A 26,652-nucleotide genomic window follows, 5' to 3' on the forward strand; every position below is an offset into this window, starting at 1 on the left:
AATCAATATGGAAAAGATAACCCAATAGACTTGGATGGACATTTCCTATAAGAGGATATCCAGATGACCAATATACATATGAAAAGTGCGCAACATCATTAGTCTCCAGTGAAATGCAAGTGAAAATCACCAATATATACCCATAAGAAGAACTAAAATGAGAAGTATAGACGATTCCCAGCCCTGGCAAAGGTAAGGCGCCACTAGCGCCTTCCTGCTGCTACTGGTGGGAGCTTTCATTGCAGCAACCACCTTGGAAAACCATTTGGCGGTATTTTTTAAAGCTGAACACATGCATACTAAATGGGCCAGCGATTCCACTTGTAAGTGTGTACTAAGCAGAAGTGGGTACATATGTTCACCAAAGAAATGCACAAAAGTTCATGGCAGCACTATTCATAAATTGCCAGATTTCCACCAACAGCTGTGAGTAAATAAACTGTGCTATATTTATACAATAAAATACTGTACAGTAATGAGAATAAAGGACAGCTACAAATAACATGGGTAAAATTCACAAACATACTGCTGAGCAAAAGAAGCCAGACACAGCGTCCAAATTTTGCGATTTCATGTAAGTATATAACCAGATAGTTATATTTACAATATCAAGGTAGAGAGGTTAACCTGGTATGGCAGAGGAAGTGGGCGGTAGCTGAGGGGCAGCTCGTGGAGGGTTTCTGGGGTAACGTCCTATTCCTTGGTCTAGGAAGGATACATGAGTATTGTTCAGTTTGTGAAAATTCCTATGATGTGCAGTTAAAATGTGTATACTTTGTGAATCAATGTTTTATTTCTATAAAAGTTTACTTTAAGAAAGAGATGTTTAGGTATATGGTAGCTGAATGATGGCCTGCGAAAGATATTCATATCCTAATCCTCAGAACACGTAATTAGTTAATTTACATGATATGGTAAGAGGGACTTTGCAAGTGTGATTAAGTTAAAGATCTGGAAATGAGGAGATTAACCAGGATTATCCAGGTAGGTTCAATGCAATCACAAGCGGTTTATTTTCTTTCTTTTTTTTTTTTTTTTTTTTTTTTGCGGTACACGGGCCTCTCACTGTTGTGGCCTCTCCTGTTGCGGAGCACAGGCTCCGGACGCGCAGGCTCAGCGGCCATGGCTCACGGGCCCAGCCGCTCCGCGGCATGTGGGATCCTCCCGGACCGGGGCCCGAACCCGTGCCCCCTGCATCGGCAGGCGGACTCGCAACCACTACGCCACCAGGGAAGCCCCACAAGTGTTTTTATAAGAGGAAAGCAGAGGGATATGTGACTACAGAAGAGGAGTCTCAGAGTGATATAACACGAGCCATTACTGGCTTTGAAGATGGACGAAGGGGCCACAAGCCAAGGATTAAAGATAGCCCCTAAAAACTGAAAAAGGCAAAGAAATGAATTCTTCCCTGAAGCCTCCAGAAGGAATGCAGCCCTGTCAACACCCTGATTTTAGGCTTCTGACCTCCAGAACTGGAGAAGAATAAATTTGTGTTGTTTTAAAGTACCGTTTGTGGTAATCCGTTACAGCAGCGATAGGACATTAATACATGATACCTTCAAATATTTAAAGACATGGAAACAAAGCCTTCCAGAAAATAAGAATGAGATAAAAAGATAAAAGTTATAAGAAAGTACTAACAATTACGGCAGTCTGAAAGTATAAAAGAACAGCTGCAGGAACTGGTGGGTTTTCCGTTCTCTTAAACCTGAGGCTAGATGTCAACGGTCAGCGAAGTCACTGAGAAATTCCAGTGGACTGCACTAGCAGACTGTAAAAGTCCAGACCAAACCAAAGATCTTATAAAGCACAAAGTAAAAGGCAGAAAGTAATAATGTTTAAACAATACTAATTTTGAATATATTATGTCATTGAAATTCAGCCAATGTATACTGTGCACATACAAATGTCTCAGTTACTATACTGTGTCTCTTCACACATATTATCACCTAAGGTTCTGGCTGTGATTCCTAAATTCTAAATACAAGATCTGGAGGGCAAAGTGTACCCCAGTATCTTAAAGTGGCAGAACTGGGATCTGAACTCCAAAAATTCCACTTTCCTTTATATAGAAAAAAGCAAAAACATGCAGAAAAACTTTAGAAAGAGAAAGACGAATACCATATGATATTACTTATTTGTGGAATCTGAAATATGACACAAATGAACATAACTATGAAACAAAAACAGACTCACAGATATAGGGAACAGACTTGTGGTTGCCAAGGGGATGGAGAGGTGTGGGAGAAAAGGATTGGGAGTTTGGGATTAGCAGAGGCAAACATATATAGGATGGATAAACAACAAGGTCCTACTGTATAGCACAGAGAACTATATTTAATATCCTGTGGTAAACCATGATGGAAAAGAACATGAAAACGAATATTTATATATAAATATAACTGAGTCACTTTGCTGAACAGCAGAAATTAAACACAACATTGTAAATCAACTATACTTCAATACAAATTTTAAACATAATATCTGTTTCTTAAGGTTTTTATGATTTAAATGAGTTGATATTTTCCAAACATTTAAAATCTCACCCGATAGTTCTGGAAACAACACAGTGAATATAACTGACACTGAATTTTCCACTAAAAATGGTTAAAATGGTAAATTTTATGTATATTTTACCACAATAGAAAACAAACAAAATAGCTCCAGACACACAGCAAGAATTTTTTAAATTTTAAACTAGCACTTATTACTCTGTATTATAGTTATTTGATGATTTGTATCACCTTTAACTAAAAGCTTCATGTGGATAGACTGCGAATCTAATTTGCTGAGAATTTGTAGCTCTAACACCTAGCATGGGTCTGACACATAGAGGTCCTAAAGAAATACTCATTAAATTAATGAGTAAGTTGTCCAGCAATGGCATGGGCTGCCTAAGAGATGGTGACTTCCCTGCTAACATAATTATTTAAGCAGAGGATATGGTGATCACCTGTCAGTGATGTGTCAGATATGTCTAATACAGTGGGACGAGTAAAAGGCTAAAATTTCTTCCTAATCTAAGTCTGCATTATTGTATTTATCTTGTGCTTTAATATAGCAGTTTTCATAGCCTAACAACAGTACCGACATAATAAAGGAATTCCATCTTTCAGCACCTGCCACCTTGACCCTCCACAATACGCTCTGGTCATACTAAAACACTTTTACCCTTGTTTGGTCTCCTAGCATACTACATGCTTTTTCCTTTGTTTAGAACGCACTCTTTAACTTGTGTGCTTCACTTTCTTGATGTCACACTCCCCAAACAGGCTTACCTGGTCCTCAAAAAGGGTGTTAGTTGCCCCACACATTATGCCATAGCACTTTGGCTTTATATTTATCCATGGTATAAAGTCACCGATTTGCTAGTTCTCTAGACTAGCAAACTAGCTAGTTCTCTAAGCTACTTGGAAGCAGGGTTTGTGTCTTGTCCACTGGCCTTTCTCATCCACCTAACACACTACCTGATAATACATATTTATTAAAAGAATTAAGGCATGAGTGAAACCATCTTGTGAGGTCTACTGCTTTCAGTTGTGTACACCATAGATAATCTTTAAAAGCGCATTTATTTTTAGATATTTTTTGGTCAAGCAGTTGCAATGCTTTCTTTTTTTTTTTTTTTTTTTTTCTTTTTGCGGTATGTGGGCCTCTCACTGTTGTGGCCTCTCCCGTTGCGGAGCACAGGCTCCGGATGCGCAGGCCCAGCGGCCATGGCTCACGGGCCCAGCCGCTCCGCGGCATATGGGATCCTCCCAGACCGGGGCACGAACCCGTATCCCCTGCATCGGCAGGCGGACTCTCAACCACTGCGCCACCAGGGAGGCCCTGCAATGCTTTCTTGGTGGCAAAATTCTGTTCCTATGTCAATGATTCTGAATATCTCCTTAATGCTATCCAGCACAAGTGTGATATGCAAATATGTACCCCAAAACGAATATTTGTTTTTATTTTGTGCCTACAACTTACATTCTTCAAAGCAAGTTTTCTTGAGCCAAATACTTGAAGCTAAAGAAACCAGGCCAAAATCTGCTAGGACACTAGCCATTTTTGTCTGAAAGAAATGAAAACCAAAAAAAAAAAAAAAAAAAATGAGGGCTTCCCTGGTGGCGCAGTGGTTGGGAGTCTGCCTGCTGGTGCAGGTGACACGGGTTCGAGCCCTGGTCTGGGAAGATCCCACATGCCGCGGAGCGGCTGGGCCCGTGAGCCACAGCTACTGAGCCTGCGCATCTGGAGCCTGTGCTCCAGCAACAAGAGAGGCCTCGATAGTGAGAGGCCCGCGCACCGCGATGAAGAGTGACCCCCCGCTTGCCACAACTAGAGAAAGCCCTCGCACAGAAGTGAAGAACCAACATAGCCAAAAATAAATAAATAAACAAATGTGGGTTTAAAAAAATAAAAATAAATAAATAAATAAATAAAAACTGGAAATAATAACAGTCCTTTAAAAAAAAGAGTTCTTACCTACTGTTAACATGACAATTTGTCAGAGAAGATGAATATTGATATTCCAGACATGCTGGTGAAAGTAAAAAATGAAAATATTTTAACTTTATGAGAATTTGATGATCCCTAGTCTACCCCCTACCTGCTGAGCTTTCCACTTTTCCCATTTATCCTGCGGTTTCCCACAAATGATCATTAAAACATTGAGAAAATCTCAGGAAGTTGGCCTAAAAGAGGATATTCTTCTGTCCAGGAGGAAAATAAAAGGAAGGTCTTGCATTAAATTCCCAACTTAACAAGTAAGGATTTTTTTTTTTTTGGTTGAATTTTCATCACTGTCACAGAAGAATTAGAAGGTTCCTCAGACATGTTACTTATTCAGCAATTGGCATTTACTGGGCAGTTGACACATTAATAAACGATGACACATCATCTGGTGTCAGAAATCGACTCTGGATATTTAACTACATTAGTTTAGTGAAAAGCTTGCACTCATTTAACTCAAGCCTCTGTTGTGGTTAGTTCTGCAGACAGCTTTCACGAGACTTGCCGCACTTCTGGTTTCCCTTCATCATTTCCCTCCGTTAGCGGGGAGGCGGGGCCAGACGTGCCTGCACCGCCCCTCCCCGTTGATTGGCAGGTCGCTGGGGCGGGCCGGCGCGTGCGCACTGGCCTGGCCACGGCCAGTGAACCATGGGGACCCCGAGGCGGTTCGCCCGGGAGTGGTTTGCCCAAAGGCTTCCTCGGGCGCAGACGGTTGTTTGGAAGGTGTGGCTTTGTGAGTTCTGGCTACTACTGCTGGGTTCCGGTTTGAACGCGCATTTTTTGCCACACGAAGAGGACGTAACGTTTATCAATGAATACGTGAATCTCCACAATGAGCTCCGAGGCAGCGTCATCCCCCGAGGGGCTAACTTGCGCTTCATGGTGAGGCCCTAAGGCGGTTGCCCAAACCTCCAACAGCCCCTGTCAGTACCGCCCCCTCGGCCGCGGAGAGTCTGGGTCGCTGAGCCTTAAGGATCGCGGACAACCGCGCTTAGAGTTTGGGTTTTAAAATACACGTAAAGTTTATATGTTCAAGAAATAAAAAACACTGTCACTCTAACGCATAGTTATTACCAAGGGTTTGCACAGGGCTTGGACTAGGGTCAGGAGAGGTACTCACCAGAGGTGCAAAATTTAAGGGAGCTTTAATTCGAGAAAATGATAGTCTAATGCAATTTTTTTTAATTTAAAAATCAATGCAAAAGTATTATTGATGAAACAGAATCACTTTAAACAAAGACAGGATCTTTGAGCTTGAATTTGGGAGAGACCAGTGAGGCACTCTCAGGATAATGCAAATGAAAGGTCAGATTCTGTTCTTACTTAAAAATTTGAATTTTTATCATGGATGTTTTCACACTAATTTTGCCTTTTTAAAATATTTTTTATCTTGATTATTGAGGTTTTTGGTATCCAGCCTAACTTTTGCTCCCTAGAGGGTGTTTCATTCACCTCGTCCTAGACCCGGCTCTGATTTCGCGTTCCCTTACAATATAGTTCTTGCTTTCCCATTTTTTTCCCCGTGTTTCTTTGTAATGTCTCATTAGCTGTTCCCCTGGTGCTATAGAGTCTTCATGATTGCCATTAAAAACGAATGCAAAATGTATTGAGTAAATATCGGGCAATTAGGGCCTTCCAATTTATGTTGTAAATATTGCAAGGACTGTCACCCTAGATATGTCTTTTCTTCCTTCTGGATTAGTTCCTTAGGAAAAATTCCAGAAATGTGATAAAGTATGTGTTTTTTAATTTATACGATACATAGCAATTGCTATACTGAAGGTCTGTGCCAAATTAAGCAAATATCAGCAGTGTAGAAGTACAGTAAGTCCCCTACATACGAACGAGTTCAGTTCCCAGAGTGCGTTCTTAAGTCCAATTTGTTCCGAAGTCCAACAAAGTTAGCCTAGGTACCCGACTAACACAATCGGCTATATAGTACTGTACTGTAATAGGTTTATAATACTTTTCACACAAATAATACATTAAAAAAACAAACAAAAAATAAAACTTTTTTTTTAAAGATGTTGGGGGTAGGAGTTTGTTAATTAATTTATTTATTTTTGCTGTGTTGGGTCTTCGTTTCTGTGCGAGAGCTTTCTCTAGTTGTGGCAAGCGGGGACCACTCTTCATCGCGGTGCACGGGCTTCTCACTATCGCGGCCTCTCTTGTTGCGGAGCACAGGCTCCAGACACGCAGGCTCAGTAGTTGTGGCTCACGGGCTTAGTTGCTCCGTGGCATGTGGGATCATCCCAGACCAGAGCTCGAACCTGTGTCCCCTGCATTAGCAGGCAGATTCTCAACCACTGCGCCACCAGGGAAGCCCCCAAATAGAACATTTTTAACCTTACTGTATAGTACCTTGAAAAGCACAGTAGTACAGTACAATAGCTGGCATACAAGGGCTGGCATCTAGTGAACAGGCAAGAAGAGTTACTGACTGGAGGAGGGAGAGGAGGTGGGAGATGGTAGAGCTGAAGGATTGTCAGCAATAGGAGATGGAGGGCAAGCTGCAACTTCACTAACACCTGTAGTTGATGGCACAGGTTCTGGTTCCTTGCTGGATTCACTTCTATCTACCCTCTTGAAAAAGCAATCCAGTGATGTCTGGATAGTAGCTCTTTTTTTCTTGTCATAGATGACACGGTAGCACTGGATTGCATTCTGAACGGCTGCTGCAACCTTCGTGTACCGTTCTACGTTCGGGTCCTGTGCCTTAGAAACTAACTGTCTCCTCAAATGAAGAAAATCCCCTTGCCATTTCCTGTGTCATGAACCTCTTCTGTTCTTCAGTTACTTCTTCTTCCTCTAGTCTCTCTTTGTCCATTCTCTGGGCCTCCATTTCTATCAGGTCTTCATTAGTAAGCTACACAAAGTAAGTACACAAAGCACAACCACTCGTAGAGGATGCATGCACATGACAATGTACACCAGACACGTGAACTAATTTACTGCACCGGACATGTGACATACCATACGTACATGTGACTGGACATACCACATCTGACTGCCTTGGGCATTTTCAGTCACTTGCTAAACTAATAAATTATAAAAGGGAACTTTGCTTTAATGTTAATTTTAAAATGTTATTTTGATTGGATGTATTTTGTACGTATTTTGTTCATTTTCTTTACCTTTTGAATTGTCAGTAAGTTTCCTCTTCTGTTTATATATTTTCTTATAAAAATATATCAATACTAGCATTGAATTTGCTGAAGATAGTTTTATCCAAGCCAATTTTAATCTTTTGAATTTAATTAGAATTTGAGGATATTTGAGAGTTATATCTATGTATTTCCCACCCTTTGTGATGAATTCTATTTCTTCCAAGTTTGAAGATTAGCGTTCCTCCTGATAATGAATAAACATAAAATATTTTTAATGCAACTTTTTATAGGTTTTGTATTCCTAATGTCTAAAATTTTTATTTCAAACATAAAGCATAGAAAATAATATAAAGAATAATATTGTGTCCCCTCAATATATATCTTAATATGCGAACATTTTTGAAGGAATAATGTTTTGGGTACAGTTTAAAGCTCCACTCTAAATTTTATCCTTCTCTTCTTTCTAAAAATTTGTATATATTTTTCCCATGGGTTTTGCTAGGATGTAAATAATAACTGTAAATAGTATAGTCTATCATAATAGTATGGTCTACTTAGAACTTTTCCTTGACAGGTTTGGAAATCATACATTTTATCTTTATTATTTATTGGTCATGCTTAACATTTTACTGTATATACTTTACAAAGTCCAAAGTTAATCAACATCTATAACCTCCTTCTAAAGATTAAAAAGATATTACAACACATAAATTGTTTGTCTTCTGCCCATGGCCATGCTGTTGTTGTCGTCACCTGGTATTTTTGTTCTACCTTTTTTCAAACTCAAAACATTTATTGGGGTTTTTTAATTGTAAAATATACATAACATAAAATTTACCATTTTAACCATCTTTAAGCGTACAGTTCTATGACATTAAATACATTCACATTGTTGTGCAATCATCACCACCATTCATCTCCAGAACATTTTCACCCTACCCAATAGAAACTCTGCACCCATTAAACACTGACTCCCCATTCCCTTCTTTCTGCTGGCTACTACCATTCTACTTTCTGTCTCATAAATTTGACTACTCCAGGTACATCATATAAGAATCATAAGTGTTTCTCTTTGTGACTGGATTGTTTCACTTAGCATGATGTCTTCAAGGTTCCATTCTGGGACTTCCTTGGTGGTGCAGTGGTTAAGAATCCACCTGCCAACGCAGGGAATATGGGTTCGAGCCCTGGTCCAGGAAGATCCCACATGCCGCGGAGCAACTAAGCCCATGCGCCACAACTACTGAGCCTGCACGCCTAGAGCCTGTGCTCTGCAGTAAGAGAAGCCACTGCGATGAGAAGCCCATGCACTGCACGAAGAGTAGCCCCTGCTCGCCACAACTAGAGAAAGCCCGCACAGCAACAAAGACCCAATGCAGCCAAAAAATAAATCTTTTAAAATTAAAAAAAAAAGAATTTCCATCCTTTTAAAGGCTGAATAATATTCCACTTTATGTATATACCACATTTTGTTTATCCATTTATCTCTCCATGGACAGTTGAGTTTCTTCCACATTTTGGTTACTGTGAATAATGCTGCTGTGGACATAGGTATGTGAATAAGTATCTGTACGATTCCCTGCTTTCACCTTTACTAGGTATATACCCAGAAATGGAATTGAAAAAACATGTACAAATTCTGTGTTTAATTTTTTGAAGAACTGACATTCTGTTTCCCATAGTGGCTGCACATTTTGCATTCCTACCAGCAATGCACAGTGTTTCAATTTCTCCACATCCTTGCCAACACTTGTTTTAATGGGTGTGAAGTGGTATGTCATTATGGTTTTGATTTTCATTTCCCAAATGATTAGTTATGTTGAGCATATTTTCAGGTGTTTATTGGCCATTTGTATGTCTTCTTTGTAGAAATGTTTGCACAAGTTCTTTGGTCATTTTTTGGTCAGGTTTTAGGGTCTTTTGGTTAGCTGAGTTGAAGGAATTCTTTACATATTCTGGATAAAATTCCTTGTCAAATATATGATCTTCAGATGTTTTCTCCCCTCCATAGGTTGCCTTTTCATTCTGTTAATAGTGTCCTTTGATACACAAAAGTTTTTAATTGTAATTAAGTCTATTTTTTTATCTTGTTGCCTGTGCTTTTGGTGACATATCTAAGAAATCATTGCCAAATCCAATGTCATGAAGCTTTAAAACCCTTTGTTTCTCATAAGAATTTTATAGCTTTAGCCAACAGGTACATAAAAAGGTGCTCAACATGACTAATCATCTGGGAAATGCAAATTAAACCACAATAAGATATCACTTCACACCCATTAGAATGTCTATCACCAAAAAAGACAGGAGATAACAAACATTGGTGAGGATATAGAGAAAAGGGAAGATTTGTGCATTGTTGGTGGGAATGTATATTCGTACAACCACTATGGAAATCAGTGTGGAGGATTCCTTAAAAAATTAAAAACAGGGGCCTCCCTGGTGGCGCAGTGGTTGAGAGTCCGCCTGCCGATGCAGGGGATACGGGTTCGTGCCCCGGTCTCGGAGGATCCCATATGCCGCGGAGCGGCTGGGCCCGTGAGCCATGGCCGCTGGGCCTGCGCGTCCGGAGCCTGTGCTCCGCAACGGGAGAGGCCACAACAGTGAGAGGCCCGCATACCGCAAAAAAAAAAAAAAAAAAAAAAAAAAAAAAAATTAAAAACAGAACTACCATATGATCCAGCAAGTCCACTCTTAGGTATAAAAACAAAGGAAATGACAACAGGATATCACAGAGATATGCACTCCTGAGTTCACTGCAGCATTTTTCACAATAGCCAAGATATGGAAGCAACCTAAGTGCCCATCGATGGATGAATGAACAAAGAAGAAGTGGTATGTATATATACAATGGTATATTGTTCAGCCATGAGAAAAGAAGGAAATCCTGCTATTTGCAACAACTTGGATGGAACTTGAAGGCATTATGCTAAGTGAAATAAGCCAGACGAAGATAAATATTGCATGGTATCACTTATATGTGGAATCTGAAAAATAAAAGTCAAACTCTTAGAAACAAGGGAGTAGACATTCCAGTGGCAGCAATTCCACTTCTGGGTATTTTTCCAAAAGAAAAAAAACAAAAAACCCCACTAATTCAAAAAGGTATCTGCACTCCTGTGTTCATTGCAGCATTATTCACAATAGCCAAGGTATGGAAGCAACCTAAGTGCCCATCGATAAATGAATGGATAGAGAAGATTTATATATATATATATATATATATATATATATATATATATATATATATATATATATATATATATACACACACACACACACAATGGGATATTACTCAGCCATAAAAAAGAATGAAATCTTGCTATTTGCAACAACATGGATGGACCTAGAAGGTATTATGCTAAGTGAAATAAGTCAGAGAAAGACAAATACCATATGATTTCACTTATATATGGAGTCCAGAAAACAACAAACATAATCAAACAGAAACAGAGTCATAGATAAAGAGAACAAACAGGTGATTGCCAGAGGGGAGTGGGCGGGGGGATGAGTGAAATAGGTGAGGGAAATTAAGAGGTACAAACTTCCAGTTACAAAATAAGTTGAGTCAGGGGAATGAAATTTGGGAAATACAGTCAATAATAAGGTAATATCTTTGTATGGAGAAAAATGGTAACTAGACTTGTGCTGATCAATTTGTAATGTATGGAAATATTGAATCACTATGTTGTTCGTCAGGAACTAACATAGTAGTGTTGTAGGTCAATTATACTTCAAAAAACAACGAAAACAAAAAAAAACTCATAGAAAAAGAGATCAGATTTGTGGTTATGGGGGTGGGGGCAGGGGGGATTGGATGAAGGTGGTTAAAAGGTACAAACTTCCAGTTATAAGATAAATAAATACTAAGGATGATGTCCAAATGATTAATATAACACTACTGCTGTGTGTTATATCTGAAATTGTTAAGAGAGTAAATCCTGAGTTCTCATCACAAGGGGAAAAATTTGTTTTTATATCTATATGAGATAATAGATGTTCACTAAACTAATTGTGTTAATCATTTCATGATGTATTATGCTGTACACCTGAAACTTACACAGTGCTGTGTTTCAATTATATCTCAATAAAAATGGAAGGAAAAAAAACCCACTTAGAATAGTGACATAGTGCATTGTAAGCATGTGGTGTGTAAACAATATGAAAAATTAGGCAGTAGAAAGATGGTCCTGGAGCATTGTTTGCAAATGGCAAAGAATCTGAAGGGCCATTAATAGTGGAACGGTAACCTTTATTACATGCTGCTAGCCATACTATGGAATACTGTGAAACGTTTGCAAAAAATTAGGTAGATCTAGTTGTGCTAATATGGAACAATCTCTCTAAGTGAAAACTGCAAGTTACAGGCCAATAATATTGTGTGTGGTATGATTAAAACCATGCAAAGACAAAAATCACAAAATACTCATCTAAAACACCCTAACATATCTTATATATGAATGTGTGTGTATATGGAGCTAGAGAAATTTATACATAAACAATTTTTTTAACAATGATTACCTCTGGGGAGGGAAATATTGTGGAGAGGGAGGGGATATGCTAAAGTTTTCTATAATATATTTTCTGTATTGTACTTCTGTATAATCTATGAAATTAACCAAGAAAACTCTAGGGAAATCTTAGTATTATTTTTCAGAAATGTTTATTTTCAGATTTACTGTAATGTATATATATTTATCATGTTGGTTTTACAAATATTTTGTTGATTTTTCTATTTGTGTTGTTTTTGTTCTTGTCCTTAACTAAACAATGAATTTAATGAGGCTCTAAATATGTCAGAAGTACACATTTCTGGATATTTCCATAAATGGAGGGGAGCAGCATCTTGTGATATTTTCTTCATTTCTGGGAACATCCATAAAACTTTACATGTGCCTCTTTTATAACATTTAGCAACTACCACTATGTGTTAAAATTATATATATATATATATATATATATATATATATATATATATGTATTTGTATATATATGTATATGTATGTATACATTATCCCAGGTTTTTCTCCTAACAACAGTAAGCAACTAGAAGACAAAATTTATGTTGACTTCATATTTTATTCCTCACAATACAATAATTTGCATATAATCAGTGCTCAATAAATAGTTCTTAAATATTTTAAATTATTGTATTATTACATATAAAAGGCATGAGATTAAAAATACACATTTTCTGAATAGACTACATGTAAGAGTATTATAACCATTTGCATCATCTAACAATCTGATTTTTTAATTACAAATATATGCATAAGCCTTCATCTCAGGAAATAGTTGTTTCATTTATAATTGTCTCAAAACACTTTTTCTCCTACATAAATTCCACAAACCAGACTCATAAGCACAAAATAAGAATTGTTTTCCTTACATCTAATTATGAGAACTCAAGGAAAATAATTTAGAGCACAAAAAAAAACCTCATTAATTTTTCTTCTTTACTTTTTGCATTTTTTTTTCAGACTTGGGATGTAGCTTTGTCACGGACTGCTAGAGCATGGGGGAAAAAATGTGTGTTTGAACGTAATATTCATTTAGAAGAACTAAAAATGGCCCATCCTAGATTTAATGGTATTGGTGAAAATATGTGGGTCGGCCCTGAAAATGAATTTACTGCAAGTATTGCTGTCAGAAGTTGGTTTGCACAGAGGAAGAAGTACAATTTTGAAAAGAACAGTTGCTCTGATAACTGTTCTAATTATCTACAGGTATCTAAATTTTATATTATTAATTCAATAGACTCCTTAATTGCTTTACTACTAAGTTGTTATTGTGTTTCAATTTTATATATAAACTCAAATGGTAAAATTATTACCTCTAATAGAATCAAAATTCTAATCAGTCCTAGATCTTCTGAATGTTCATAATTTCTTCTATTATTTGAACCATGCAATTAAAACATTCCTTTAAATATAGTAAGTCTAATCTCCATACCCAAAGATGAAAGGTACCTTTCTAAAATAATGTACACTGGAAAAGAATGAAACTAGCAAATAAAAATTAGTTTTAGTTTATTGACTATAAACATAAGTAAAAGATGATTTTTTTTGCACAGATCAGTACACATACTACTATATAACTGATTAAAATATTTTAAATGCAAATACATATAATTATTTTCCTACCTCATGTCTAACAATTCACTCTTACACCTTGTACTCCAAGAGTACTGAACCACTTTTTATTTCCTATACAAACATTTATTATTTCACATATTACATTGTTTTATAATCATCTGTTTATATATCTAATACTACACTAAGAGCAGGGACCTTATCTTCTTATCCATGTATTCTCAGCACAGCAACATGACATTATTTAGGTCTTCAATAAATATTTGTATCAGGAATCAAGAAACTATTGAATTAACTTCCAAGCTCATTTAAAAGATGATTATTTTTCAGTCAATAGACTTTAATGTAGAACTTAAAATCTTGGAATTTTTTCATGTTGAACTCATGTCTTCCTGTTCCATCAAATGATTTATGTTTCAAAAAGTTTTTAATCAATTTTTTCCTCCTAGAAAGTTAGAGTGGTTCTCTACTGTCTTGCTCATGTCAAAGCTAGACTCCTTACTATGACTTCAATACTCTGAGTAAAATAACCAAGTCTACTCCCTGACCTACTCCTCTGTATTTTTTCCTCCTTAAGTCTAGTTTCCTAGACATTTTCATTTCCTGCATTTGACCTGTTTAACTTCAACTGTTACAGACATTCTATTCTCTATTCTTTTAATGCATCACTCTATTTCTTTTGGAATCACTAAGACTTGAGCTATAGAGAAAAGGAAAACAAATGGTTTCTCCCTCTCCCACAGAGGTTAACAAAACAATTTTTTGTTGTTGTTCACTTGTAAGTATTAGGAATATTAAAGCCATTCAGAAATTTCTGGAATATCTTTAATTATTCCCATATTTTCACTCCAAGACCTATTTTGCAAGAAATTGTTTTATAGGAACCAGCTTTTGTACTCATTTTTTTAATGAAAGGCCCAGACTTCATTTTATTTTGTAATGGAATTTCCTCAATAAAAGAAAAGAAAAATGCTGATAACATTCAATTACTTTCTACTCTTGTATTTCTTTTCCTTCCCTTCTGTAATCTTACTGTCCCCTCTTTTTTTCCTTTTTATTCACAACTTCCATTCTTCCAAAACTTTTTGTCTTCTCATTTCCCTCTTCCTCTTTGCCAATAACCTAGAACTCTCAGATTCAACAAAAGGTCGAAAATTGATTCCGCAGGTGTCTTCCTTTGGCTCTAAAACATTATTCTGGATCTGTTTTTCTCAGACTCTTTATCCTAGGAATACAGTATTGGTAGAACCTATTAAAGTGTTTCTCTAAATACAGTTTTGGAAATGCTTCCCTAAATCCATGATAATTCTCTACCTGCATCCAAATGAAGAATTGTTCATATTCCTTGAATTGCTTCATTATAGGTCCTATGTGTGTTGAATATACTATTGTTTATACTATGGCAGAGTAAATGTTTAGAATTAAATTTTATGTTTTCTTTGAAATTTTTATTTTAGCTTGTTTGGGACAAGTCTTACAAAGTTGGTTGTGCTGTTACTCCATGTTCAAGAATTGGTCATATTAAACATGCAGCACTTTTCATATGCAACTATGCACCAGGGTAAGTTCCTTTAAATTTTTTAAATAATATAAAAATAAATTGGGGATTTTTCAAGGTTAAGTTTTCCTAACTTTCAACATATTCTTCTAAATGTCTTTGCAAACTATAAAAGAATTAAATATGAGATAGCAATTAAAGACTTTATATTGAAATATTTTAAATTTCATAATAAAATAAGTCATATTTAGGCATATTGATTTTATGTAGAGACTAGCCAAATATTACTTCCTGAGAGAATTTTAACTTTAGTATTATTTCACAGTACCTAGCCTAATTAACATAGGATTTAAATTATTTTCCAAAATTGTTTATCTCCGTATTTATTTTAAAAAGTCAAAAGAAAATAAGGATAAGTGTGTTGAAATGTATGTTGTAAGAATTGTTTCAATAGTACATCAGTTTTATAACATGAAGGACACTTTTAGTTGACTGTCCTCTGGAGAGTGTATTATTAATTGGGGCTAGTCTCATACATATAAGGAATCGTAATAACTCAGAGGTGGAAAAGTACTTCACAAGTCTTCTAGTTAAGCTATGCATATGAAACTTGAATTCTTAACACTTACTTACCATGTGGTTACTTACCTGTACCTAAAAACTTTCCAATGATGGGGAAAAACTACCTTCCAAAATAGCCTCCATCTCTGGAGAACTTTGTTGGAAAGTCTCAAGTTTTCTTACAGGTCAATATGATACTATAAGTAATACTGTTAAAACGTCTAACTGAAGTGAGAAAATATCCTAATCAACATGCCAAGAAAAATTGACTACATGCTAGGATTGAGAAGGAATTTCTTAAAAATAAAATGCTTCTGGGACTAAACCAAAAAGAGAAAGAAAAAAAAAACATTGATTACTAATTAATGATTGTATTCCCCTAGATAGGGAAGATAACAGAACTATGATGTGAATTGAATTAGATTCAGAAACCCCTTCTTAAATGGAAGCTTTGCTGACTTTGAACATAGGCATGCAAAACAATTTTGGAATGTAGAGTAATTGCAAAACTGTTTTGGCCTCTTTCAGTCCTACAGACTGGAAGTACTGGGATGATATCTATTACGTGGAGAAACTTTTGAAAGTTAACTACTGATTGGTATTGAAAACTCAAACAGACCACTGGGCATGGGTGGTGGGGAAGGAAGAGGTTCCTCTGGGGTACTACTCTTCATTTACGCTCTCAGCAATTACATACAAGGCTCTGATCTGTCTACTGACAAACCAATAAAGACTGACCATACTTAGTTTGTAGTCTTGGAAGAGAGACAAACAATAAATAAGTGAACATAGAAATAAATGATATTTAATTAAATAATAAAATATGCCATAGAAACGAAGCACAGTAAGCAAATAGGGAATAACTAGTATAGAATATGGATAGGATAGCTGCAAAAGGAGGTGGTATTTAAACTGAAAGCCAAAAGATGAGGAGATGGCTAAAGAATATTTCAGATAAAAGTGAGAGCACATGTAAAATCTCTGAGCTTGGAATAAGTTTAGCATGTTTGAAAAATGAATAACTGTGGTTAGAGGTAGGAGACGAGGTAGAGAGTTAGGTGACAACTAAATCAAATAGAATACCATAGGCCAGGTTAAGGATGTTGCTGCATGCGGGCTTTCTCTAGTTGCGGCGAGCAGGGGCTACTCTTCGTTGTGGTGCACAAGCTTCTCATTGCAGTGGCTTCTCTTGTTGCGGAGCACGGGCTCTAAGCACGTGGGCTTCAGTAGTTGTGGCGCTCAGGCTCAGTAGTTGTGGCTCACGGACTTAGTTGCTCCACGGCATGTGTGATCTTCCCGGACAAGGGATCGAACCCACGTCCCCTGCACTGGCAGGAGGATTATTAACCACTGCACCACCAGGGAAGTCCCTCATCTATGTTTTGAAAAGAAAACTTAGCAATAAAAGATTGCTCTTGCTGTTGTGTCGATAATGGAGTATAGGAAAACAAGGGTACAAAGAGAAACAAGCACAATTAGGAGATTGTTTCTGTAGTGCAGGCTATAGGATTTTAGCATGTGGATTGGTTTTCTATTGCTGCATAATAAACCACAAACTTAGTGACTTAAAACAGCAGCCATTTATTATTAAACAGTTCTGTAGGGTATAAGTCCAGGCACAGTATAGCTGGATTCTCTGCTCAGGGTCTCAAAGGCCAAAATCAAGGTGTTGACTGAGTTCTTATCTGGAGGCTCTGGGGAAGAATCTGCTTTTAAGCTCCTTCAGGTTGTTAGCAGAATTCAATGCCTTGTGGTTATAGGACTTGGGTCCCCATTTTCTCGCTGGTTCTAAGCTAGTGGTTGCTCTCATCTTCTAGAGGCTTCCCACATTCCTTGATGTGTGGCTCCCACCATCTTCACATCCACAAAGGCGCATCAGGTCCTTCCCACGATCCAAATCTCTGACTTCTCTTCTGTGACCAGCCAGAGAAAACTGTCTGCTTTTAGAGTGCCCAGGTGATTGGGTCAGGATATTTTCCTGGATAATTTCCCTATTTGAAAGTCAGCTGTGCCAAATAACATAATTTAATCATGGAAGTAAAGTCCATTACATTCACTTTCCTCAGAATTATGCAAGGCCTGTATAGCAGGGGTAGGGGTGTTTGTGCTCCATTTTAGAATTCTGATTACTATACCATGGAAATTGTGAAAAAAGGTCAGTTTCTGGATATATTATGAAGGTAGAGCTAAAAATACCAGTTGATGGATTTGACTTTAGGGATAAGAGGTATAGAATAAACTATGGCGATACCCATGCTTTTAGTCTGAACAACTGGATAAATGATGATACCATTAACTAAGATAAGGAAGAACATCAGAAGATGTGTTTTATGTTTGGACACATTAGGTAGAAATATAAATGTGGAAAATGTAAATGAATCATGAGAAGGAACTAGCTGTATGAGGGTCTGGGATAGGTTTTGAAGTAGAGGGAACTGCTACTATAAAGACCCTGACGTAGAAATGAGTCACAGTCCTGAACAAGACCCCCTTATGAAAGAGTGAGTATGGAGACTTAATTTAGGATTAAGTCCTAGAGCACTACAGTATTTCAACTTCAGGCAAAAGAGATAACAAAGGAGAGTGAAGAGGCTAACAAGATAAGAAGGAAACCCAAACAATGCTGGTAAGGGTACTTGGAAATCAAGTGAAGAACGTGAGTCATGATGCCCAAAGTGGTTAACTGTATGAGATACTCCTGAAAGAATGAAAAAAAAAATGAGGAAGGAAAGATGACATTTCCGTTTGATAAGATGAAGGTATTTGGTGACCTTAATAGCAGTAGTGACTGCAGGGTTATCCCATGACATAGTGATAAGATGAACCTACTAGTTGTTAGGATTACTCTTCTTTCCACTCACCTGTCCCATAGGCTTCTTTGTCTTGAAATTTCTATCAACCATTTTTTCCTTGATACAAAGTTTGGAAAGTCCACTTGTGAAGGATCTAGGTTGGCACATATATTATGTGAGTCAACTCAATTATGAGTTGACTGAGTCAACTCAGTCCAAGTTTTATTTGATATGTACTCAAAATAGGCAGTCATAGGTATCTTTCTTAAGAATAATTGGTAGAAAAATCAATTCATCACAGTCTTATAAAATACTTCGTAGAAATGCAAATAAGAAAGCCAGATTGGGGACTTCCCTGGTGGTGCAATGATTAAGAATCCACCTGCCAATGCAGGGGACATGGGTTGGAGCCCTGGTCTGGGAAGATCCCACACGCCACAGAGCAACTAAGCCCGTGCGCCAAAACTACTGAAGCCGCATGCTCCATGGCCCACGTGCTGCAACCACTGAAGCCTGCATGCCTAAAGCCCATGCTTTGCAACAAGAGAAGCCACTGCAATGAGAAGCTCACGCACCACAACAAAGAGTAGCCCCCGCTCACCACAGCAACTAGAGAAAGCCCGTGCGCAGCAACAAAGACCCAACACAGCCAAAAAAAAAAAGAAAACCAAATTGAAAATTAGAATGTGTAATGGACTGGATGGTGGCCCCCACCAAAGGATGTATCTAGTTCCTAATTCACAGAACCTGTGAATATTAAGTTACATGTCAAGAGTAGATATTGCCTTATATGGCAAAAGACATGTTTAAGATAAGGATCTTCAGAGGAAGCGCTTATCTTAGATTATTCAGGTGGGACCTAAATGTAAATACTTGTGTCTTCATAAGAGAGAAGGAGGAGATTTCAGCACTAGACAGAAGAGAAGGAGGCAATGTGACTGTGGAGGGAGAGGTTGGAATGATATATTCACAAACCAAGGAACTTCTGGAGCCACCAGAAGCTGGAAGAGTCAAGGAATTCCCTCTCTGAGCCTTTGGAGGGAGCATAGCCCTGCCAACACCTTGATTTTGGACTTCAGGCCTCCAGAACTGAGAAAATAAATTTCTATTTTTTTAAACCACCAAGTTTGTGGCATTGTTAAAGTAGCCACAGCAAGCTAGTACAGAATGGAAGAATAAAACAGATTTGGCAATAGGGAAAATATGAGTCAACCACAATCTTGAAAAATTTCAGAACATGAACATGTAGAATAGAAGTAAAAGTATATATGGAAAAAGAAAGGAACCATGTAGGGTGATAAATCTATAAATTATTGCTCCTAAAGAACAGAGAATAAATGGAACAGAAATAATAATCAATGAAAAGAAAATAATAAGCAAAAGAAAAGAATCTGTATAGATACCTATATAAAGATTAAGGTAGATTATAATGTATCAGAAAAAGTGAACTGAAACAATATTTACATATGTCATTTTCTAGTGATTATTTTTCAATTTCAAAGATAAAAACTTACACATTTCTGGGAATCCCCTTGCAGTCCAGTGGTTGGACTCCGTGCCTTCACTGCCGAGGGCATGGGTTCAACCTGGTCGAGGAACTAAGATCCCACAAGCTACATGGTACAGTCAAAAAACAATAATAATAAAATAAAATAAAAAACATACATTTCTAAGAAAAATAAAACAAGGTAAAATAAAACAGTATTAATTAGATTAGCCTTGAATTTCAGTATTGAAGGGGGCACAATCAAAGATGAGCATTAGAATTTAAGCTTAAGTGATAAATAATTTTATTAACTGAGTTAGGAAAAGATGTAGGGTGGAAGAAAAAAGGATTTGTTTTAGACATTCTGCATCTGCAGGTTCCTGCAGGATCTTTTATTTATTTAAATATGTTTATAGTAGGTACATTTAAACAATAACTAAGCAATAGAATTCCACATTTTTTACATGGTATTCATCCTGAAAACACTTATAGACTGTTGGGAAAGAAATTAAAAAAACAAAACAAAACACAACGTTAACCAAATACATACATCTGTATTTTAAATAGAAAAGATCTGTTGTAAAAGCAGGTATGAAATCATAGAAGCAGTTAGCCAGGATACAGATTCAGAAGCAGTTAAGTTTGATGCATAGAGGTGTGTTAGAAGGGAAAAGAGGCCAGTGGGGGAGGCAAGAGTTCTGAGATTGAAGAAAATGACTTGAATCTAAAGCTGGACCTTTAAAAGAAGTAAATTATAGTGTCCAAAGGTATTTAGTAAAGAAAATTTTCTTTATTTAAAAATTAAGGAAATGCAATCTGGCAGGTGGTGCCATTTTCTTTACTTTATGAACAGACAGCTAGAATATGTTTCCCAGCCTCCCTAGAAGTTTGGTTGGGCCATGTGACTAAGCTTTGGCCTGTGGAATTTAGGCCACTTCCAGGCCTGGCCTTTACAAACTTCCTACATGAACCTTCACACTCTTGGTCTTCCCTCATCTACTGGTTGGATACAGAGGATCTGGTGGAGGATTGAGATGTCCTAGAGGGCGGCAGAGCCACAAGATGAAATGAGCCAGTGCCCCAGAACCACTGCATGGAGGAAAGCTCCTGTACACTACCAAAACCCATACTGTACCATGACATGGATTCTGCCTACATAACATGGAAATAGCGAGGAAATGTCAGATTCGGGATATAATTTGAAGATGGATTTAACTTTAGGGGTGAATGGAATAGAATAATCAAGGACGACACCTATGCCTTTAGTCTCAGCAGCTGGATGAATGGTGGTGCCATTAGACAGATAGGGAAGACTTGTGGAGGGGCAGAGCTTGAGAGAGGATCAAGTGTTTGGGCTCAGATACGTTTGGTGGAGTAATAAATGTGAGAAATGTGAATGAATCAAATGAGGGAGCTAGTCAGATGAAGGTCTAGGATGGGTTTTTAAGTAGTGGGAACTGCAGATATAAAGGCCCTGAGGCAGAAATGAGTCAGTCCTGAAAGAAATCACCTTGTGAGAAAATAGGTATGGAAAACGGGACAGAAGAGACTTAAGGACTAAACCCTACATCACTACAATATTTCAACTTCAGGCAAAGGAGCTAGCAAAGGAGTATAGAAGGAGACTAGTAAGGTAAGAGGGAAACTAGAACTGTGCTGGTAGATTTTTAAAATAACATTTAGACTTACTTTCTCATCAGTCTCTATTATATATGAGGTGGCTCTCTTTCCATGATTTTCTGCATGCATAATAATTTATGATTCAATGATATATTATTGTGATCATTTTAGACATTTTGAATAGCAATTTAGATACGTAAAATGCAAACAATGCATATAACCCATTTCAGGTATGACAGTATGAAAAGCTATGACAAGTTCACAATGTGCAGTAACAACCATATCACGTTCACTGCCTGGTCAACTGTGATTTTAAGATGCCATCAATGTTAAGATGCATCTCAATTTCAGAGGTGCTAAAATAAGAAAAGATGTACATCTTAGAATTATGAGGCACAGTACATAACTGAAAGAAAAGATTTACAAAACAATGTGTATCCTTGCTATGAATGATAAAATAAAAACATGTTATCAATATATGAAATAGTATATTATTCACAGTTAAGTACAGCTTTCTAGTCTGTCTTATATTTTAAAATATTGGATGTGAACTGTGAAGCACTAAATTTGATTTCATGACCTATTAATAACTCATAACTTGCAGTTTGAAAAATAGTAATGCCAGTTTAGAATATTCTATATAGATATTTGGCAACAAAGTAAAGGAAGGTGTGTAGAGTTGAGTGAAAGTTTTTGTTTTATGACTTTGGTTTCTAATGTATTTTTATAAGCTAAAGAAAGCCATTGCAAATAGAGAGTAATAGAATATATTAGAACATATGAGAGATGGGGGAAGAATTGAAAAAGAAAGTTCTATCTGGAAAAAAAACAGGAGGAGAGAAGTATAGGAAGAGAAAATTAGAGAAATTCTTAATAGTGAATATTTTTCCTCCTTTCTTGCCCATGAGGGTTTAATCTATTTTACTGATCTTTTGAAAGAAAAGATTTAGGGGGTTATTTATCCTTTCTCATTCCTTTGTTTTGAGATATTTAATCTTCCAAGTACTTTTTAGGGAGAGGGGCTGTTATATGTTGCTGTTTTTATCAAAATATATTACATTCATTTATCTTTAATCCTACTTAATAGTGAAAATATTTACAGTTATATATTTTCCTTTGATTACAATTTTTACTAGACCTTAGGATCTCGTATGACATAGTCTCTTTCTCATTGCTTTCTATGTATTGTAATTTTAGGTCATTTAATAAATCATGTTTAGTACTTGATATATATTCATGATGGAAAAATCTATCCAAGGAGAAAATAATGTTCCCATCCTTATCTTTCAGTTACTCTCTCCAAAATTTTATCCTAAAAAATATATTCTGTGCATATAGAAAAGTATATCTATCTTTGTGTATGTGTGTCTGGGTGCACAAATGTGTGCATTTCCATAATTCAAACAGGAGTGCACTTGTGATGTTATTTAATTTTTTACTTGATATGAACTGGAAGTCTTTCCATTTGAGTACGTAAAGAGATTTTAGATTCTTTTAGATTCTTTTTAAGAATTTCACAGTTGTTTTTTTTTAGTGGATGTACAAAAATTAATTTGAATAATGCTCTCCTTCTGATGGATGTTTAGGCTATTTTATTAATTTTATTTCAAGCAGTAATTATCCAGTTAGACATGTAATTCTGACATGAGTTGGTAGCTATAATATAAACGTATAGTCATGGAAACCCTAGGCCAAAGAGAATGCGTACTTTTAATTTGCATAGATATTACTAAATATCTGTTCATCATAGTCATGCCATTTTTTCTATTACAACTTTTTTTTTACGTCAGCATATAAGAGGGGCTATATTTAAACTCCCTTGCTAAGATAATATATTTTCAAATATTTTTCTATTTACTACTATGAGTTATGTATATATTTAATTTTCATCTTCTATTTTTCATGAGTTTAAGTATATTTTTTTATATTTTAGAATATGTGGATTTCATTTACTGGGACCTGAGGGTTCCTATACATTTACTGTTTTTCTCTTAAGTTGTTGGACTTTTTTTTTTTTTTAACTTGTAGGAGTGTCTTATGTACAAGAAAATTAGCTCTTTTATGTAATATAATTTACAAATATTTTCTAGTTTTATGTTTAACTTTTGACTTTATTTTTGCCAAATAGAATTATTTTGTTTCATTGTAGAAAAAAATGTATCAATACATTTTTTTTTTTTTTTTTTTTTTTTTGCGGTACGCGGGCCTCTCACCGTTGCGGCCTCTCCCGTTGCGGAGCACAGGCTCCGGACGCGCAGGCTCAGCGGCCATGGCTCACGGGCCCAGCCGCTCCGTGGCACGCGGGATCCTCCCGGGGTTCGTGCCCTGCATTGGCAGGCAGACTCTCAACCACTGCACCACCAGGGAAGCCTTATCAATACTTTTTTCATGGGTTTTGAGGTTTGTATCATACTTAGACAAGCCTTTCCCGAATATTATTATCTCACATTTTCTTCTAACGATTCTTTTTTTTTTTTTAAACTTTTAAATATTTGACCCACTTTGCTTCTGGACATTATGTAAGCTGGTATAAGAATTAGCCTCCTGGGCTTCCCTGGTGGCGCAGTGGTTGAGAGTCCGCCTGCCGATGCAGGGGACACAGGTTCGTGCCCTGGTCTGCGAAGATCCCACATGCCGCGGAGCGGCTGGGCCCGTGAGTCATGGCCGCTGAGCCTGCGTGTCCGGAACCTGTGCTCCGCAACGGGAGAGGTCACAACAGTGAGAGGCCCGCGTACCGCAAAAAAAAAAAAAAAAAAAAAGAATTAGCCTCCTGCTTAAAGTAACTACAAAGATTGGACAAAACATATAAAATAACTGTTTTTAGGCATTAGAAAACAACCAGTACAGGGCTATGATCTTTGCAAATAGAAAAGAACTCAGTGGGAACCCTATATATGCCTTGGTTTTCTCTCTGTGAGCATCCTATTGTACAAACCATAGCCAAAGCAAGCAAAGATTGTGTATTTTCTGGGCAAAGGAGATATCAGTGTTGATTGATGTTAAGTAGCCTAGGATTTAGGACAGGATCCCAAAGAGGAGGGGGCTGCAGAGAAGGACCCCCAAAAGTCTGTGTACAAGTTCTCTGCAAGTCCTTGGGCAGCTCCTAAGCTGCACTCCTCAAAGCGAGATTCTGGAAGGATTAGATAGGAACAGTTACTTGCAGGCTGAAGACCTGCACAGAGATTTCAGAAGTTGCACAGTGCTGAGAAGACAGAGCTGTAGTTTGGGCCTAGCCAAAATGGAGAGGTGTTGACGAAAAGCCTGACCAAGCAGAACATTAAAATCCAAAAAACATGTATCTGATTTTATAAAAATTTCAAACTAATTAATGACTAAAGAAATACTATAGGTAATAGCCAAAGAAAAATTGATATACTGGAAAATATGTGTGGAATATATGGCAGAGACAGTCCCCTTAATTTACAAAGAATTCATACAAATCCAAAAGAAAAAGAGAAACAACCCAAGAGAATAACGTGCAGAAGATATGAAGAGGTCATTTACTAAAAAGAAAAGAAAATGACCATGAATCATATGAAAATATATTTAGTCTCACTCATAATTGAAGTAATTCAGGTAAAAACAAAAATAAATGATCACTTTCCACTCATCCATTTGAGAATATAGAAAAGCTTAATTGATACTCTGCATTTGCAATAGGGCAATAAATTGGTACCGTCTTTCTGGGTTTGGCAGTGTAACAAAATTTAAAATATACTTACCATTTGATCTTGTAATCTCCTTATCAGGATTTTATCTTAGTAATATCTTCATGAAAGTTGGCCAAGATATACATACAAGGATACACATTGGAGCATGTTTTAATAGCATGAAACTGAAATTTAAAAAACCAACGACTCCAGTAATAGGGGACTAAGCAATTAATTTACTGTACATTATTGTGTAACCATTGAAAAAACTGGTGTACTTTTCTATGTACCAGTATGGAAAGGTCTCACTCGTTAGGTGAAAAAGTAAGATAAAAAACAATAATAGGGCTTCCCTGGTAGCGCAGTGGTTGAGAGTCCGCCTGCCGATGCAGGGGACACGGGTTCGTGCCCCGGTCCGGGAAGATCCCACATGCCGCGGGGTGGCTGGGCCCGTGAGCCATGGCTGCTGAGCCTGTGCGTCCGGAGCCTGTGTGTCCGGAGCCTGTGCTCCGCAACGGGAGAGGCCACAACAGTGAGAGGCCCGCGTACCGCAAAAAACAAAACAAAACAAAAAAACAATAATAAGTAAGAACAGGTCTTTTTGTTATAACAGTTACTATTACCAAAAGATGTAGTGATTCAAGATAAAAGTGGGAAATTTCAGTTTGGTGGGTAGCTGTGCTCCATTAGTCATTCAAAGACCCAGGTTGCTCCTATTTTGTTTCTTCACCATCCCCTGGGAGCAGTGTCTTTGTCCGCATGATCAAATCCAGGGCACAGACATAAACTAGCTCAAGCTCATAGTAAGGGAAAAGAAACATGTTGGCAGCATGAGTACCAGGTGGGGAGTGGTGCACATCACTGCTACTGCCATTCCATTGGATATAAAATTAACCTCATGGCCACATCTAAGTTGCAGGAGAGGTTGGGAAATGTACTGAGACTAGCCTTAATGTGCCAAGGTAAAATACTGTTATTTCAGTATTTCAAGAGATATTTAGATTGACAGATATTTAGATTAGCAGTCTCTATCACAAGCATGTAAGTACTGAGAATTTTTATGAAAAACTTTCTTCTGGAAGGACTCATAAGAAGATGTTAACAGATGTTATCTCTGGAGAGACAGATGGAAAGTGGAGGATGGAGACATTTTTCCCCCTTTAAAGGTGCCCTTTTCTGCTTCCTCCTTTCTATCATATACTTATAAATAATATATATGTATTACTTTTATCTTTTACATCAGCAAGGGATGCCTGGATTGAGATTGGAGACATATTTAAGACATTTCCAGAAAGTATAAACAACAAGATTTGCAGGTCATTGTATTAAGTAATCAGAGAGAGGAAGTAGTCAAG

General features: G+C 37.1%; 1 protein-coding gene across 1 annotated transcript in view; it reads left to right on the forward strand.

Annotated features, from left to right (window-relative positions):
• Nucleotides 1–5,142: 5,142 nt before the first annotated feature.
• The window catches only part of GLIPR1L2 (GLIPR1 like 2), a gene marked incomplete at both ends in the record, with an annotated part of 31,790 nt that continues 10,280 nt past the window's right edge, over nt 5,143–26,652 (forward strand). The window contains 3 exons of the mRNA XM_082636304.1: nt 5,143–5,376; nt 13,079–13,324; nt 15,148–15,251. Of these exons, the coding sequence (XP_082492430.1) occupies nt 5,143–5,376; nt 13,079–13,324; nt 15,148–15,251 (584 nt within the window). The remainder of the gene's footprint in view (nt 5,377–13,078; nt 13,325–15,147; nt 15,252–26,652) is intronic.

The sequence above is a fragment of the Mesoplodon mirus genome, assembly GCF_964341445.2.
Source record: "Mesoplodon mirus genome assembly, chromosome: 11".
NCBI lineage: Eukaryota > Metazoa > Chordata > Mammalia > Artiodactyla > Ziphiidae > Mesoplodon > Mesoplodon mirus.